The sequence below is a fragment of the Nansenia antarctica genome (genome assembly GCF_963989245.1).
Source record: "Nansenia antarctica genome assembly, chromosome: 8".
NCBI lineage: Eukaryota > Metazoa > Chordata > Actinopteri > Argentiniformes > Microstomatidae > Nansenia > Nansenia antarctica.
Window position 1 is genome coordinate 18,950,036 of NC_137678.1, and position 16,993 is coordinate 18,967,028.

At 42.0% G+C, this 16,993-nt stretch overlaps 1 protein-coding gene across 1 annotated transcript in view; it reads left to right on the forward strand.

Annotated features, from left to right (window-relative positions):
* Nucleotides 1-15,861, forward strand: part of LOC308163983 (lysine-specific demethylase 4A-like) — a gene marked incomplete at both ends in the record, with an annotated part of 63,590 nt that extends 47,729 nt beyond the window's left edge. Inside the window, 9 exons of the mRNA XM_080538151.1 lie at nucleotides 9,972-10,159; nucleotides 11,054-11,168; nucleotides 11,332-11,525; nucleotides 11,639-11,688; nucleotides 11,807-11,901; nucleotides 12,057-12,194; nucleotides 12,318-12,550; nucleotides 12,653-12,743; nucleotides 15,817-15,861. Of these exons, the coding sequence (XP_080394277.1) occupies nucleotides 9,972-10,159; nucleotides 11,054-11,168; nucleotides 11,332-11,525; nucleotides 11,639-11,688; nucleotides 11,807-11,901; nucleotides 12,057-12,194; nucleotides 12,318-12,550; nucleotides 12,653-12,743; nucleotides 15,817-15,861 (1,149 nt within the window). The remainder of the gene's footprint in view (nucleotides 1-9,971; nucleotides 10,160-11,053; nucleotides 11,169-11,331; nucleotides 11,526-11,638; nucleotides 11,689-11,806; nucleotides 11,902-12,056; nucleotides 12,195-12,317; nucleotides 12,551-12,652; nucleotides 12,744-15,816) is intronic.
* Between the last annotated feature and the right edge of the window lie 1,132 nt (nucleotides 15,862-16,993).

Here is a 16,993-nt window from a genome sequence, read left to right on the forward strand (position 1 = left end):
AGAGCTTCGATCAATTGTCTCCAAAGAGGCCTTTTATTAAGCAAAATGGTTACATGAGCGTAGCAAACAGGAGCAAGCAGGAAGCAAAAGCCGCCCCCAACAATGGTGGGGACTCATATTTATAACTATCCTTGGTCATGAGGTCACCAATCTTGGGAACCAATCATATTATACAAATCTGTGATTACATAAGTTATGGGCCCTGTCCATAGTCCGAATTGTTCACTGCGCCACAGATCTTGGCTCCTACCTTTTCAGGAAGGAAATGGGCCTTCCTTGAGTGCTAGCTTTGCCCAACTCACATTTCACAGTATAACATAATATAAAAACCACTACACTACCTTTGAATGGCTGTGCCTACCATATCAGATATTAGGCAGATAAAATGTTTGATGTTGACAATCACAGTCATGCTGCCCGATCACGTCTCTTCACGACACTGGCTCCCCGCTGGTGGAATGAGCTTCCCACGGCTGTCAGAACTGCAGAGTCACTACCCATCTTCAGGGCTGGACTGGCCATCTGGCATACCGGGCATTTGCCCGGTGGGCCGCGGTAGTTTTGGGCCTAACGATTCCCACCCGAGTTGGGGTAGACCACGCCAACTTCTAGAATATGTAGGGGTGTTCTCTGTAAAGCGCATTGTGTTGCCTCTGGGTATGAAATGTGCTATACAAATAAAGCTTAGATAGATAGATAGAAACGTCGGGGAGGGTCTTGAGTGGAGGAACATGCCCTCCAGTATAGCTTATTTCTATCATTTAAACTGGACTTATGCTGTTTGGTGAATTTACTAAAAACTCTTTCTACCACAGAAGCCTATAGCAATGATAACATAATCATGGAATTTGACAAATTAAACAAGGACAGAAGTGTAAACACTATTCATGTCTAAACTAATAAAGTAGGCTACAACTTGCACTTGCCACCAGCCTGTGCACATTTATCATAGACCTAGCAGCAAACAAAACAGATAATGAACATGTATCTGTAAAGAAATGGCTGATATATTGTATAAAATGTCTTCATATCTGAATTAGGAATTAACTTAAGATTATGTGATTAATGATGATCAAAACAAGGAACATACTCACATTCCAATTGTTTTCATGGGATCATTAAATTTGGTTACTTTTCCCAAAGCAATCTTTTCTGAAGTTTATTAGGTCTAATGAAAATAATTCCAATCATGATCACCTATTTGATCACGTCCATTGTCCCAAAGCAAGGGAGGCCACCTGTGGTATTTACATATACTAAATATGTATTAGTGATTCACAGGACTATAACTTTGGAATGTGGTCAAGTATTGCCTAACCCTGGACAATCCACAGTCCAAACAAATGTTACAGGCTTTGACAAAATGTTAAAGTAGCCCTCACAAGCTTAGAATGGGAATTTAGTTTGATTTGAAAGAGTTCAAATTAATATGAAAACTTAAGCCATAAGGACCCATGGGGGATAAGGTAACAGCTATCTGTGATGAACACCGTCTCTGACCACGCCACAGACTGGTTTGCTGCGTAAAAGTGCATCCTCAATTTAGTTACAATGTTTTTCTATTACGGAAAATGAACACAGTAGTGACGGATGTTTTGTTTATATGTTAACTTTATTGAAAACCTCAAAAAAGCTTCAAGTGCACAAGGAGAGATGGACAAGATGTGTCTTTACAATCGAAAATGGTGAGAATCATAAGGATATGTAGGCACGGGGGAGTACACATTACAGTTGTGTGGGCTAGTGAGTGTGGGCTTTGGAGGACAACTCGGGGAATTGGTCCAGGACGTCCTTGAAGTGGCGTCGCACCATCTTCGCCGTTATTTGACACCGTCGACACGCCAAAAGTGTTTCTTGGCGTTTGGCATGTGTGGACTTACTGGAACCTGGAATAAAGAAGCGCGTGTTAATCTTTCTGTTGAACTCTCTCACTTTCTGTCCATTGTAGACCAGGTAATGTCATAAAACTAGAACGTATCGAAGCATGTGTATGGAATATGTCTTAAGGAAATACATACCTTGACAAAACAGTTGTTGGTTGATAAGCACACTCTGATGTTGTTCTCAAGGCCCTTTCTGTCTCCTGAGACAAACGCTAGCAACTTGTCCATCAACTGCAAAAGAAAAGTTCACATCAGTACTGGGAATTGCAGTTCCACATCAACATTGAAAAGTTAGTCGTATTACAATATATGCCATAATACATTAGTCTTGCCCCCATGGTGGATTGATTGATTGAAAACTTTTGACACCTGCCCCACCCCCACCGCCACCCCACCCCCACCCCCTCCCCCACCCCCTCCCCCACCCCCATCCAGCCACTCACCCCCATCCAGCCACTCACACATCCAGATGAGGACATTCTGAAAGGAAGTCTTTGGGGTGTTCACTTCATAGGTAAGACATGCATGCATTATTATACCTTTTTTTGGGGTAATTGCCGCCGTGCAGTGTAATAGTTAATATTATGCTTGTGGTATTGTCATTATTATTCTCTTATGGATAGGCTATTGCTAGTGCCGCCGTGCATCCTCCTAAATTTCGTTGTTTGGTACCTGTACTGTAGCAATGACAATAAAAGACCATTCATTCATAATCTGTCTGTAATAATGGTCAACATCTTATTTTTGGACATTGTGGACACTGTGAGCTGAGTGGAAATTACTGTAAATTCCAACACATTGTTGGAAACATATAGCACGTGTGCGTGCTTAACTATTGCCCGTGCATTGGGGCCCGTCGTTATGCCACTGTCAGTGCGTGTGACTCGCAGGGGTGAAAGTGGTTTGAGTTTCAGAGATAAGCCTGCCTGAAGAGGTGTGTTTTGATGTGTGTTTTGAATGGGTTTATGGTGTCAATGTTCCTAATGTCGGGGGGGAGGGAGTTCCAGAGGCGAGGGGCAGAGCGGCTGAAAGCTCTTTTTTACACACCTGCCTAAATGTGAGCATCTTGTCTGGAGAATCCCGAATGACACATGCGATCAATCCCAGGTATGTAGGCCTATAGTACACTTCATGTAACGGGTATACTTCTTCCGCGGGGCGCTGTTGGTTGGAGCCTGGAGGGGCAGCAGGTAAGTTCCCATGTTCTCAGACATGTTGAACCTCGGTCGTTGTAGAGTTCTAATACCAAGTAACACACAGGGCAGTAGTAATCCGAACCTGACTCAGTGGAGCTGTGGACCTGGAATGATGGAGTCCCAGAGCTCTGGATATACTGTATGTCCATCTAGAACAAAGGGACAACACACGGTGTGCATTCCAGGTTAACAATGACCTTTTCATACGGGAGAAGGTGTTAAACGTCGGGGTGTTAAACGTCTTGAGTGGAGGAACATGCCCTCCAGTATAGCTTATTTCTATCATTTAAACTGGACTTATGCTGTTTGGTGAATTTACTAAAAACTCTTTCTACCACAGAAGCCTATAGCAATGATAACATAATCATGGAATTTGACAAATTAAACAAGGACAGAAGTGTAAACACTATTCATGTCTAAACTAATAAAGTAGGCTACAACTTGCACTTGCCACCAGCCTGTGCACATTTATCATAGACCTAGCAGCAAACAAAACAGATAATGAACATGTATCTGTAAAGAAATGGCTGATATATTGTATAAAATGTCTTCATATCTGAATTAGGAATTAACTTAAGATTATGTGATTAATGATGATCAAAACAAGGAACATACTCACATTCCAATTGTTTTCATGGGATCATTAAATTTGGTTACTTTTCCCAAAGCAATCTTTTCTGAAGTTTATTAGGTCTAATGAAAATAATTCCAATCATGATCACCTATTTGATCACGTCCATTGTCCCAAAGCAAGGGAGGCCACCTGTGGTATTTACATATTAGGGGTGGGCATCGACGATCGATAATTGATCGATAAGGATCTTGGTCGATCACAAAATAAAACATTTGGTCGATCACAAAAAAATAATTTTTTTTGGTGATCGACCAAATGTTTTATTTTGTGATCGACCAAGATCCTTATCGATCAATTATCGATCGTCGATGCCCACCCCTATTACATATACTAAATATGTATTAGTGATTCACAGGACTATAACTTTGGAATGTGGTCAAGTATTGCCTAACCCTGGACAATCCACAGTCCAAACAAATGTTACAGGCTTTGACAAAATGTTAAAGTAGCCCTCACAAGCTTAGAATGGGAATTTAGTTTGATTTGAAAGAGTTCAAATTAATATGAAAACTTAAGCCATAAGGACCCATGGGGGATAAGGTAACAGCTATCTGTGATGAACACCGTCTCTGACCACGCCACAGACTGGTTTGCTGCGTAAAAGTGCATCCTCAATTTAGTTACAATGTTTTTCTATTACGGAAAATGAACACAGTAGTGACGGATGTTTTGTTTATATGTTAACTTTATTGAAAACCTCAAAAAAGCTTCAAGTGCACAAGGAGAGATGGACAAGATGTGTCTTTACAATCGAAAATGGTGAGAATCATAAGGATATGTAGGCACGGGGGAGTACACATTACAGTTGTGTGGGCTAGTGAGTGTGGGCTTTGGAGGACAACTCGGGGAATTGGTCCAGGACGTCCTTGAAGTGGCGTCGCACCATCTTCGCCGTTATTTGCTACCGTCGACACGCCAAAAGTGTTTCTTGGCTTTTGGCATGTGTGGACTTACTGGAACCTGGAATAAAGAAGCGCGTGTTAATCTTTCTGTTGAACTCTCTCACTTTCTATCCATTGTAGACCAGGTAATGTCATAAAACTAGAACGTATCGAAGCATGTGTATGGAATATGTCTTAAGGAAATACATACCTTGACAAAACAGTTGTTGGTTGATAAGCACACTCTGATGTTGTTCTCAAGGCCCTTTCTGTCTCCCGAGACAAACGCTAGCAACTTGTCCATCAACTGCAAAAGAAAAGTTCACATCAGTACTGGGAATTGCAGTTCCACATCAACATTGAAAAGTTAGTCGTATTACAATATATGCCATAATACATTAGTCTTGCCCCCATGGTGGACAGACGGGCAGGGGGGACAGTGAGGTTGATGGCGGAGGCTGAGGGACCGGGTGGGAATGTTGAGGTGGAGGAGGTCGGACAGGTAAGGGGGGGCGAGGTTGTGGATGGCTTTGAATGTGTGGAGGAGGATTTTGTAGTCAATGCGTAGTTTAATGGGAAGCCAATGGAGTTGTTGTAGAACGGGGGTGATGTGACTGGTGACAGGGGTTCTGGTGATTATACGGGCAGCAGCATTCTGGACCAGTTGGAGCTTATGGGGGAGTTTGTGTGGGAGACCAAAAAGAAGGGAGTTGCAGTAGTCTAAGCGGGAGGTGACTAGAGAGTGGACCAGGATAGCAGCGCTGTTGGGAGTGAGTGACGGGCTGCCATGTTTCACCAAAAGTTTGGAGTGAGAGTTTTTGGTGGTGGAGCGACCCAAAACTGTGCACGTTTTAGCGGCGGCCCCTCTCTCCCACACAATTATTTGTGCTAGTTTCCTGCAATTTTAAACCAGCACAAGAAATGAAAATAATTGGAACATTTGATAAAACAAGAGAAATTCAGATAATATATCTTAAGTCTTAATAAACAAATACAGTAGCCTACAGAGTCTAAAACAAAATTGGGCCTCATCAAGTGAACTCAACCCCTTGGTCAGCAGCAGAAAGACCCTTGGTCATCATCTTATATACAGTGCATTGCTCATAGATGGCTATCATGTTATACAGTACATACCAGGGTTTTTCCTGGGTCAGAATCAAGCCTTGGAGGTTGATGTTGTGCGCGCGCAGTGCGCCCAAATTTTCTTTGAGGGACCCCCAATTGTTGTATTTGTATTGTAAATTGTAATTATTAATAATAAAAATAATAATAATACGATGCGATTTGAAAGTACCAGTAGGCTACCAGATACGTATGCAGATATTTTGCTACCAGGGTTGCCAGATGGAATTGACAATTTCCAGCCCAACCAGTCTAAAAGCTGTCGAATCCACCCGTCCAGTGTGACCAAAAGTAGCCCAATCTGGCAACACGGCTTGCTTATGGAAGCATATAGTGGACTAAATTCAAATGTTAATGCAATTTGAGATTGCATTTGCATGTTCCACTTTTGCATGCATTCTTTCAGACAATATTCAAATTCAAATGCAATTCTAATGAGCGTATGTGTTTCCTAGAACATATAAATGCAATTGCTAATCACATTATTGCATTACAATTTGAATATTGACTCAAATAACGCAGGCAAAAGTGGCAAATGAATATGCTATTTTGGGATTGCATAGTCATTTTCACATTAGAATGAAAATTTGAATTTTGTCAGCTACAAAGCGGATGTGTTTACTAGAACATGTAAATGCAATTGCGTATCACATTATTGCATTACAATTTGAATATTGACTCAAATAACGCAGGCAAAAGTGGCAAATGAATATGCTATTTTGGGATTGCATAGTCATTTTCACATTAGAATGAACTTTTGAATTTTGTCAGCTACAAAGCAGCGCATGACTTTGAAAATTAAATGTCAAATGGCTTTGCATTATCATTTTAATATTGACAGCGAATGTGCACATCAGGTACATGAAAATGAAAATGAAAATCATTAGAATTGCATTTGAATTTGAATATTGGCTGAAAGAATGCATGCAAAAGTGGAACATGCAAATGCAATCTCAAATTGCATTAACATTTGAATATAGTCCACTATATGCTTCCATACGGCGCGACTGTAATCCCGGTCGGACTGTCTCAGTGCCCAGTGCTGCCCACCCAACCACGTCGTGTCGGGTCTACTGTTAAGCGGGTTAACATGTCCTTTTCAAAGGTATTAAAATAGACGCAAGGAAACATAACGTCAGCCATGTGTTTCCTTGTTGGAAATTATGGATCGTGAATCGTGATTGCTTCTGCACTCTGCAGCAATCGGATTTTGATTGACAGGCAGCTGCATCTCTTCCCCCAACAGCGTTCCGGCACAGAAAGTCTTGCCGGAACGCAGCACCGGACCGTTCCGGCCCACTTTCACCTATGCCTGTAGCGTATATAGACAGCACCTCAGCACCCCCAGTCAAAATACCTTCCCGCCTGGCTGGGACCATGCCTTTAAAAGGACTTGGCATTAAACCAATCATAACTTCAGTAGCTGTTTTTATCAGGAGTTTGTCCAATCACAATCGGCAAGTGGGTAGGTTAAGAGCATACTAGCTAATCCCAATTTTGACAGCTAGCCACTTAGCTACCTGTCAGGAAGCTGCTACTCTCTTTAAAAAGTCAGTCTTTAGCTAGCTAGCCTGCTAACTTCAACAGCTTGGCCACAGATACGTAACTGCTAGAACTCGTCCTCATTAGGAGACAAGTTGTACAACGGATCAGTCCAGTTAGCTACTTATTTAACTCGTCTAATTGTTGATAATGATAGCTGAATAAACCAGCTAACGTTTTAGCCCAAGATTGATGTTATTTGGCAAGCTTAGCACTGCGATGTGTCCTATAACTTCACACCAGTAGTGTTTTTTTATTATGTATAATCTTTATAGTATAGTTTGAGGGTGCTTTTAGGTGCCAAACAAGATAGATAGACATAAATAGATAATGTTTAGCATGAAACCGTTAACCAACCAGTGTTTGTAAGATGAGGTTTGTGTTCAACAGTAGGGGGTGACAGGTGGTAGAATCTGTACATGTTCAACTCTTCTGTGCTATGATCTCACAGTCATGTCATACATGGGGAATTGTACTCTACTCTAGCACATTCCCACAATATTTGTGAAATTAATACACCACTGTATCTGTTAAAAACCATGATATTGTTCAGCATCTGCAGATCTAGACCTAGGATCAACGGGACTTATCCAGGATGGCAACAGAGACAGCATCCCAGGTTCCTGGCTCCAGGATCATGACCTTTCACCCCTCTAACCAAGAGTTTAAGGACTTCAGCCGCTACATCGGTTACATGGAATCACAGGGAGCACATAAAGTTGGATTGGCAAAGGTGGGTGATCTTTAATCCGTTACATTTATACATTACGCATTTTATATAACTATTATTATTATTAGGGCTGTCAATGTTAAGGCGTTAACGATCACGGTTAATTTGAAAATGAAACAATTGGCACGAATTAATCTTATTAGCATACATTCATATTACCATGAATCAGAACTTCTACTGACATGCGTGTCAAACGCATGTAGAGGGGTTTCAAGAGACAAACCTGTGTGTAGGCTGCTGAAGTAGAATGATTAGACAGTGGTTGGTTACATTCCTGACCACTTGTCATGTTAACATGTGTATAAACGCTAATCACCACCACTTTACAAGTGTTCTGTCCGTTGTCACAGATGAACGAACACCCTGTTTGTGATCAAATCGACACCCCTTTTTTCCCCTTGAATGAAGGCTTCATTATGTGGACCAATAATATATTTCCCCCTATATTACAGAGACTGGGACAGCGACACTAGCTTCAATAACAATAATTGATGAATTGAGTAGAGAGCTAGCTAGCCAGTCCTGAGCAAGGTCCAAAAGACAGACAGAGTTCTGATACACAGCCAGCCAGCTGTCATCCCTGCTACGGTGGTTAGATCCAGAACAGATCTGCCCCAGACAAGGTCCCGTGTTACTTTCGTATATATTTTGGTATCTGTTACTTACTAAAAATGAAGAAGAGTTCTTGAGCAAATTTAAGACTTGTTTATTCAAAAAAGCAGGTTACACAGCATGGCCCCTCAATGGAGCTGATGGTCCGAATCGGTCACAGGATGGATGTGAAGAAAAAAAAGAGGCAGAGTCCATCTGCGTAGAGGGCTTTATACCCTGTCACTATTATTTCGCTGAGCCAACTAAACAGAGTCCACGTCACTTTAATTTGGTAGTAGGTGAGGCCATTCTCCGTCCTGCAAATAGGATGTCATTGTCTTATTATAATGCAACTCACCCTATGGTCTAATACAATTCCAATGCAACCTATGTTATGGCCGTCTTGCTGACTCGGACCCCAATGCAATTATCCTCCCATGATGACATTCCATCCTCTGCACATGCATTGTCAAAAGGCCACCGTGTGTCTCTCCCTATCTCTCCTAACAGAAACAACACAAACGGACGGTTATCTAGTGAATAGGGGAACGAATCAGATAAATGACAAATATGTTTCTGCCCTCAAGCAAGCCCTGGATGAGTAAAGAGGGAGTCAAACAGAGTCTCCTACTGTGTTGCTTTCACTACGTGGCCGTTGGGTTGCCATGGCTACGTCATATGAAAATACACTACATTACAAACCAGTGTGAATAGGGAGTATAACAACAACAGCTTAAACAAGCAATTCAACCTGCTACTGTCGGTGTATAATAATGTTTATTGAAAGTAACAATCAGCACTTTGAAAAAGTTCAATTAACAAAGGTTAAGGCACAGATCGGTTTGAAGAAAGAAACTGTCATAAGCAAGACAAATTGTCAAACTCGAGCGCTTGGAGATGACTCTGTTTTTCTCTGCTTGTTGAACTGTAGTGAAAGTTGGAACAGCGCCACAAAACTAACCAGTGGACGAAGATATAATACATCATAGTATTTTCATTAGTGTATCTGTGCAGTCTGAGGTTTGGCAGTTAAGTGACTGCATAGCTTGAGACTCTTTGTACTTTGACAAATTAAGAGATTCTAATCTTATTCTGAAATAATAATGAAGTAAGGATTTAAGTAAATAATAGTATTTTAAACTAATACTAGTATTTTAAACATGATTCATCTGAATATATTGTGATTAACTTGAGTACCGTAGGCCTAAATATTGTAATCGATTGACGGCACTAATTATTATACATGATATGATGTATATTTATATATAAAGATTTGAACTTCTTTGGGGAGCATATGCATTCATTGTTGAATTAGTAGAACAATATACAGTTAAAGATGTCACAGTGTACAGTCTGATGAGTTCTGTCCTGTGTCATGTTTGTATTGTGCAGGTTGTTCCACCGAAAGACTGGAAGCCCTGCCGTTCCTATGACGACATAGACGACCTGGTGATTCCTGCACCCATCCAGCAGGTGGTGACTGGTCTAGAGAGAGAGGAGGGTGGTCTCTTTACCCAGTCCAACATTCAGAAGAAGCCCATGACTGTCCGGGAGTTCCGCAACACCGCTAACACAGACAAGTGAGCAACACGCAACAAGCAATGACGAAACAAATGAGAAATGAGCAATCATTTACATTTAAATTTTTGGCATTTAGCAGACGCCTTATTCCAAAGCGACTTACAATCAATACATTTGAATACTAAGCATGTGAATCAGCAATCCACCATTCGTTGCAGGAAGAGTAATCTAGCTCGGGCCCGGGGCCACTGATAGGAGGAAAAACCTTCTCCCTATCGCCTTCTACTAAAACTTTATTTTAGTTTTTTATTTTTTATTTTATTTTATTACTGGAGAAACTGAGAAACAGTACAAGGGGGGCAATAGATGTTCTTAGGGACACAGTAGAGGGGAAAGTGGGTGTCTTTAGGAGACGTAGTGGTGAGGGTCAGAAGATGTCTCAGGAGGAGCAGTTAAGATGTAACCTGAAGAGATGGGTCTTCAGTCTACGACGGAAGATGGGTAGTGACTCTGCCGTTCTGACGGCCGTGGGGAGCTCATTCCACCAGCGGGGAGCCAGTGTTGTGAAGAGACGTGATCGGGCAGCCCGACTGCTGTGTAGAGGAGGTGGGGCCAGTCGGCCAGCCGAGGTGGAGGAGCGGAGTGAGCGGGCAGGGGTTTGGGGGGTTACCATTTCCTTCAGGTAGGCAGGGGCTGTCCCTTTAGCTGCCTGGTATGCAAGCACCAGGGTCTTGAATCTGATGCGAGCTGCTATCGGGAGCCAGTGCAGGGTGCGAAGGAGAGGGGTGACATGCGAGTATTTGGGGAGGTTGAATACCAGCTGGGCAGCAGCATTCTGGATGAGCTGCAGAGGTCTAATGGCTGATCAATCAGCGATGAGAAAATCTCAAAACATTGGTCCTACTCAAAACACTCCCAATGTATCTAATCACCCATTACCGTTGTCGTTCTAGGTTTTGTAATCCCCGATATGTTAATTTTGAGGAGCTGGAGAGAAAGTATTGGAAGAACCTGACTTTTAACCCACCTCTCTATGGAGCAGATGTCGATGGGACACTGTATGATCCGGTAAGTGGGATTTATCTAACTAGGGTTAATCACTATTCATTTATTGTTATCACCTTTTCCTTTTATTCTCCCCCCATTGTTCCTCATTTGTCTCTATACCATACTGCTTTACATATGAATGACCTTGGCATTGACAACATTGCTTCTCATCTATCTCTCATAGGATGTGACCGAGTGGAACATCGGACATCTGAACACCATCCTAGACACAGTGGAGCGGGAAAGTGGGATCCAGATTAAAGGGGTGAACACACCGTACCTGTATTTTGGCATGTGGAAAAGCACCTTTGCCTGGCACACTGAGGACATGGATCTCTATAGCATCAACTACCTTCACTTTGGAGAGCCCAAGTCCTGGTAAAGTCACACCCATATTCACAGACTACAGAATGCTTAACTTACTAATGGGATTAGTGTCATTAGCTTGTTAGGTGCTTCTAACCAGAGGGTTGTTATGTCATCCTTTCCAGGTATGTTGTTCCCCCAGAACATGGGAAACGATTGGAGCGCCTTGCTAAGGGTATGTGCGAAGGCATTTGCACATTTTTGGCCATATGTCTACGTATGAAGGTTCTTTATGTCAAATGTTAACGTAAATATTCTTTATATCATGTTGTGCGCAATGCTTTTTCACACAGGGTTTTTCCCTGGAAGCTGCGAGGCGTTCCTGCGACACAAGATGACTTTAATTTCACCCTCGATCCTGAAAAAATACGGCATACCGTTTGAGAAGGTGACCTCTCTTTTAATGGCAAAGAAAAAACTTTTAAAAAATGCGATGCAGACTCTTAACCTTTACTTTATCTGTTTTGGATTGTAGTTCTTTTTAAAAAGGTTGTTTTCCCACCTAGATCAGCTAGTCTGAGTGTTTGTCTGTTTTGTGGTTAGGTCACCCAGGAAGCAGGACAGTTCGTCGTGACGTTTCCTTTCGGCTACCATGCTGGTTTCAACCACGGCTTCAACTGTGCAGAGGCCACTAACTTTGCTACTCAGCGATGGATCGATTATGGCAAACAAGCCACAGTAGTATGTATAGATACATGAACATAGCATGATTGCTTTCATAATCTCAATAGGAAATGTTTTTTTTTAGGGGTTTCAACTGCCTGCTTTATTCTCGTAACTGATCCTCTTTTTCCCTTGCCTCAGTGCTCCTGTCGTAAGGACGTGGTGAAGATCTCCATGGACGTGTTTGTGCGAAAGTTCCAGCCGGATCGCTACAAACTATGGATGGCCGGGAAGGACAACGCACCTATCGACCACTCCAAGCCCACCCCAGAGGCAGCCGTGTTCCTGAGAGGAGAGAAGCCCGACCTTGGGACGGAGGGTTCGAGTGAGGCCGTAGACGAGGACACCCCAGGCACGGCTCAGCAGCAGAATAGGTCTGTACTTTTCACGTCACTGAGTGGGGCTTCGGTGACCCCATGACATATTCACGTGCTTATTATAACATATTCACACTATTTGTCTTAACTCTGCCGCAGCCCAAAGCCGAAGATCGGGACGAAGCGGAAGCAGGGTGTGGAGGCTTCAGAGGACCGGGACACGAAGCAGAAGAAAGCAGTCACAGCCACAGTCTTGCCAGCCGCACGGTTGGATGAATCAGCAACCCCGGCCTACCAGGCTCAGCCCCAAGGCGTGGAGCCGCCACCAGTGGCTGCACCAGAGCCACGTCTGGTTCGAGCACGCAACAGGCCCGATCACTTGCGTGACTACGTGACTGAGTATCACACCTAGGTTGTGTGAGGGGGGGGGAAATGTTACGTCTGTAATACCTGACGTAGAGCTACGATCGTTTCCACGGTCAAATTGACTTCTGGTTGATTTTATAAAGCACTACTTTTACGTGGTTTTCTAAGTACGACACGGGTAAGATCAAATTTGATCCAAAGTACTTTCTATAAATGAGGCCCCATCTGTCCTCGTCCTGTATTGTGTGTGTGTGTGTGTGTGTGTGTGTGTGTGTGTGTGTGTGTACTGTCCGTTCTGGCTGATCGGAAGGTTGTTCCAAAATTTAAATTAAAAAATAAAAAAATTAAGGAGGAAGTCCCCCTTGCGAAGCTCCTGGTTGGTACTGATCCAACTCATGGTTCTGAAGAAGAGATTGATACCCTATTGATACCCTATTTAACTCAAATAAACATCTGTGCAATCGTCATATGGTGAAACACGCTCTGCAGATGTATAATCATTAACCTCAACCTTTTTAGAGAAAGCTATAGAGCTTTTCCGAGGCTCAAAGACGCTGACAATATGGGAAAAACAGAAAACACATAAACAACAAGCAACAGATAACATGAGCACATAGAACACAGAGTTAACGAACAGGGAACACAGTATACACACCCAGCTATAAAGCTACATGTATATCTATCCTAAGACCCTGAGGTGAGTTACATTTTGTTGTTTATTCTTTTTTTTTTTACTATTATTAAACAACGATTCTTAATAGATTGGTCTGTGTGGTCTCACCTTCTGAACTCTTCAGCGGCTCGTTCAAACACTTTCCTTGTTTTCAGAGGTCTCTCCGTATATCTTCTCTCTGTCCTCTCCTCCTTTTTATTGACCATCCCAACTCCTCCCTCTCTACTCATCCCTCCCTAACTAGTCACACCCCCCTCAGGTCAGGTCAGGTGAGGTGGGGGTGCTGCAGGTAAGCTAGACTAGCCATCATAGAAGAATGAAAGGAAACGGATCTGACTGGGGACAGCTGTCAAAGTACATCAAAACATCATGAGATAACTAGCTAATTAATCAAATATTAAGTTAGCTAACTGGGATTTGTCCCCAATCCCCAAAGGGTCAATCCTTGGCCCCCTTCTATTCAATCTCTACATGCTTCCATTGGGACACATCATAAAAAAGAACAAAATTGCCTACCACAACTATGCGGATGGCACTCAAATCTACATAGCCCTCTCACCGAACGACTATAGTCCCATCGACAATCTCTGTAATTGCATTGAGCAAATAAACGCCTGGATGACACAAAACTTACAACAACAAAACAAGGACAAAACAGAGATAATTGTATTCGGTGAACCTGACAAAAGATCCTGACCTGTTTTTTAGTTTGAAGAGAGAGAGAATCAAGTTTTGCACTGACTTAAAAAACTTGATTCTCTCTCTCTTCAAACTAAAAAACAGGTCAGGAATGTTGGTGTAATTCTTGACTCCGATCTAAACTCTAAGTAAATCAGCCTACTATCACCTGAAAAACATAAGAAGAATGAGAGGTTTCATGTCCAAACAAGACCTTGAAAAACTCATCCATGCATTTGTTTCGAGTAGACTTGATTATTGTAATGGTCTGACAGTCTTGTCAGAAACATGTCAGGTCAGAAACATGCACACCAGTAGCCCGCTGGAGGTCATTTTGTAGGGCTCTGGCAGTGCTCCTCCTGTTCCTCCTCACACGAAGGAGCAGATACCGGTCCTGCTGCTGGGTTGTTGTCCTTCAACAGCCCGGCCCGGTACTTCCTCTACAACGAAGACCAGGGTGTACAGTAAATAAACAGTATTTACTGAAAACAACATGATCCACATAATTGTTTTAGATTAGATCGGATTCAACTTCATTGTCATTGCAGAGTACAAGTACTAGACAAGGAAATGTAGTAATGTAATGTAATGAGTAATGAAATGTATTGGGTCACTTTAAGAATCACATTCTCCAGTTATGGGAATTGAGGTATCTATGTACCCGCTAGTTTTGGTATTGCGCATTAAGAAAGAGTGTCTTTGAGAAGTGAGAAGAGTCCTGAAATTCAACGTGCATCGCACTACATCCTATTAGAGTTTAGTTTAACAATTAGACGTTATTAAGAACCTTATTTCATAGACGATCCAGTAGTAACATTCTACCTCCAAGCATTAAGGTTGCGACTCTCTGATGAGGCTCCAGGTGAGTCTCACAGTAAGAAATCAGACACACCAGGCAGGACTTCAGAGCCTTGAGCTTCGTCCCAGTGCAGATGTCACAGGACACTTCTCTAGGTTTGACAGGTGTGTCTGGGGCTGGGCTGCTGGTTGCTTTCACCTCAACTGACTTCCTAAACTGAGCGGCCATCTCAGAGATGAAAGTATTGACAAAGAGATCTGATCTCAATCAAAATGTTTTACATACTGAACTATACAGTCATAAATATTATATATATCATATCTTTCTCTGCTTTTTTGTGTTGTTCCAAAGCAAACAAAAGAACTAAACATGTGAGTACCAAAGCATTTGTAATTGCAACAATTTTCTGGGAGAAGTGGTCTGACAGATAAGGTTGCTACAGAGTAAACACTTTCTCTGGCATGGATCACCGTGTTTGATGCCACTTAAACACTCATACTCTCTCTCTCTCTCTCTCTCTCTCTCTCTCTCTCTCTCTCTCTCTCTCTCTCTCTCTCTCTCTCTCTCTCAGGTGCCAGGTATAAACAGTAACCAGGAGAGTTTATCAGGTCATAGGTTGCTACAGAGTAAAGTCTTTATCTGCCACAGATCACAGTGTTTTGGAACACTCACCACCTAGAGTGTTTTATGTGGTTTCTACCTAGTCAAAGTCAAAGTCAGCTCTATTGTCAATCCAATATATGTAGGGTAGATATGAGGGAGTAGTGAGAGGTGATGTTAATGTCCCTCCAGTGTCTGAGCCTCCAGGTTGGTCAGACGCACCTTGATGCGAAGGACTGTGGCGCCCTCTAGCGGTAACCTGTGGCTATAACTCCACTTCTCAAGACTGTCAATTCATAATAATAATAATATTAGTGAGTCACAAGGAATTCTGGTAGGTTGTACAAATGATGTAGTAGGAGATTGTTGCTTACATAAGTCATATTCAGGCTTGTCAGATCCTTTTAGGCAATCTGTGAGAGAGTGTATGAGCTCCAATATATTCATAGGTAAGTTAGTATCAGTTTTACATGGAAACCCCATGGATTCCCCCTAAGTTCCCCCCCAATTGTTATTATTATAGATTTTTTTTTACTACCATATAGATATTTTTAAATCTATTCACAAAATCTCATTGGTAATTTGTGTGTGTGTGTGTGTGTGTGTGTGTGTGTGTGTGTGTGTGTGTGTGTGTGTGTGTGTGTGTGTGTGTGTGTGTGTGTGTGTGTGTGTGTGTGTGTGTGTGTGTGTGTGTGTAGGTGGGCAAATCTATATGTATATATGTACAATAGTAATCAATAAAACACACAATAGCAATAATATAAACTACATAATAAAACAAGAATAAACCATACAATCCAAGGGGCATAGAACAAATATTAACAAAATAACTAAATAATATAAGAATTACTATAAGATTTAAACAAGTAAATACATATACAAATATATACAATATACATATATAAATATATAGGTTCATCACCCCACCACATCATTAAGGCATTCACACTAATCATCATTTAAACTAGAAAACTATAAGATCGATATCGGCTGTGCCTGTAACACCTGCAGCGACGTCTCAGTGATGTGACCATCAGCTTTCACACCTGGAGGTACGATAGTTAAATCTTTCGAAAACAGTAGTTATCCAATAAACTACAGGCACTATCCGAAACATTTGAAACATTTATTTAAAAAGTTGCGCCGGTTTAGCTCAGTGGTTACTTCGGCAGTCGTTGTAAGTCTATTGTCTGTTACAACTGATACTCCACTCCTAACCGGGTTCGATCCACGGGCGCTGTCCTGCATTTTCCTACATGGAGGTTAATAATAATAATAATCGAACGTGTCGAACCACGTCCAGTGATAATCGATTTTATTTGTACTTTTCCTTCAAAAGAACCTCAAACAGATTGTCTTTGTTGTTTGTAGGCCTATCGCCTAT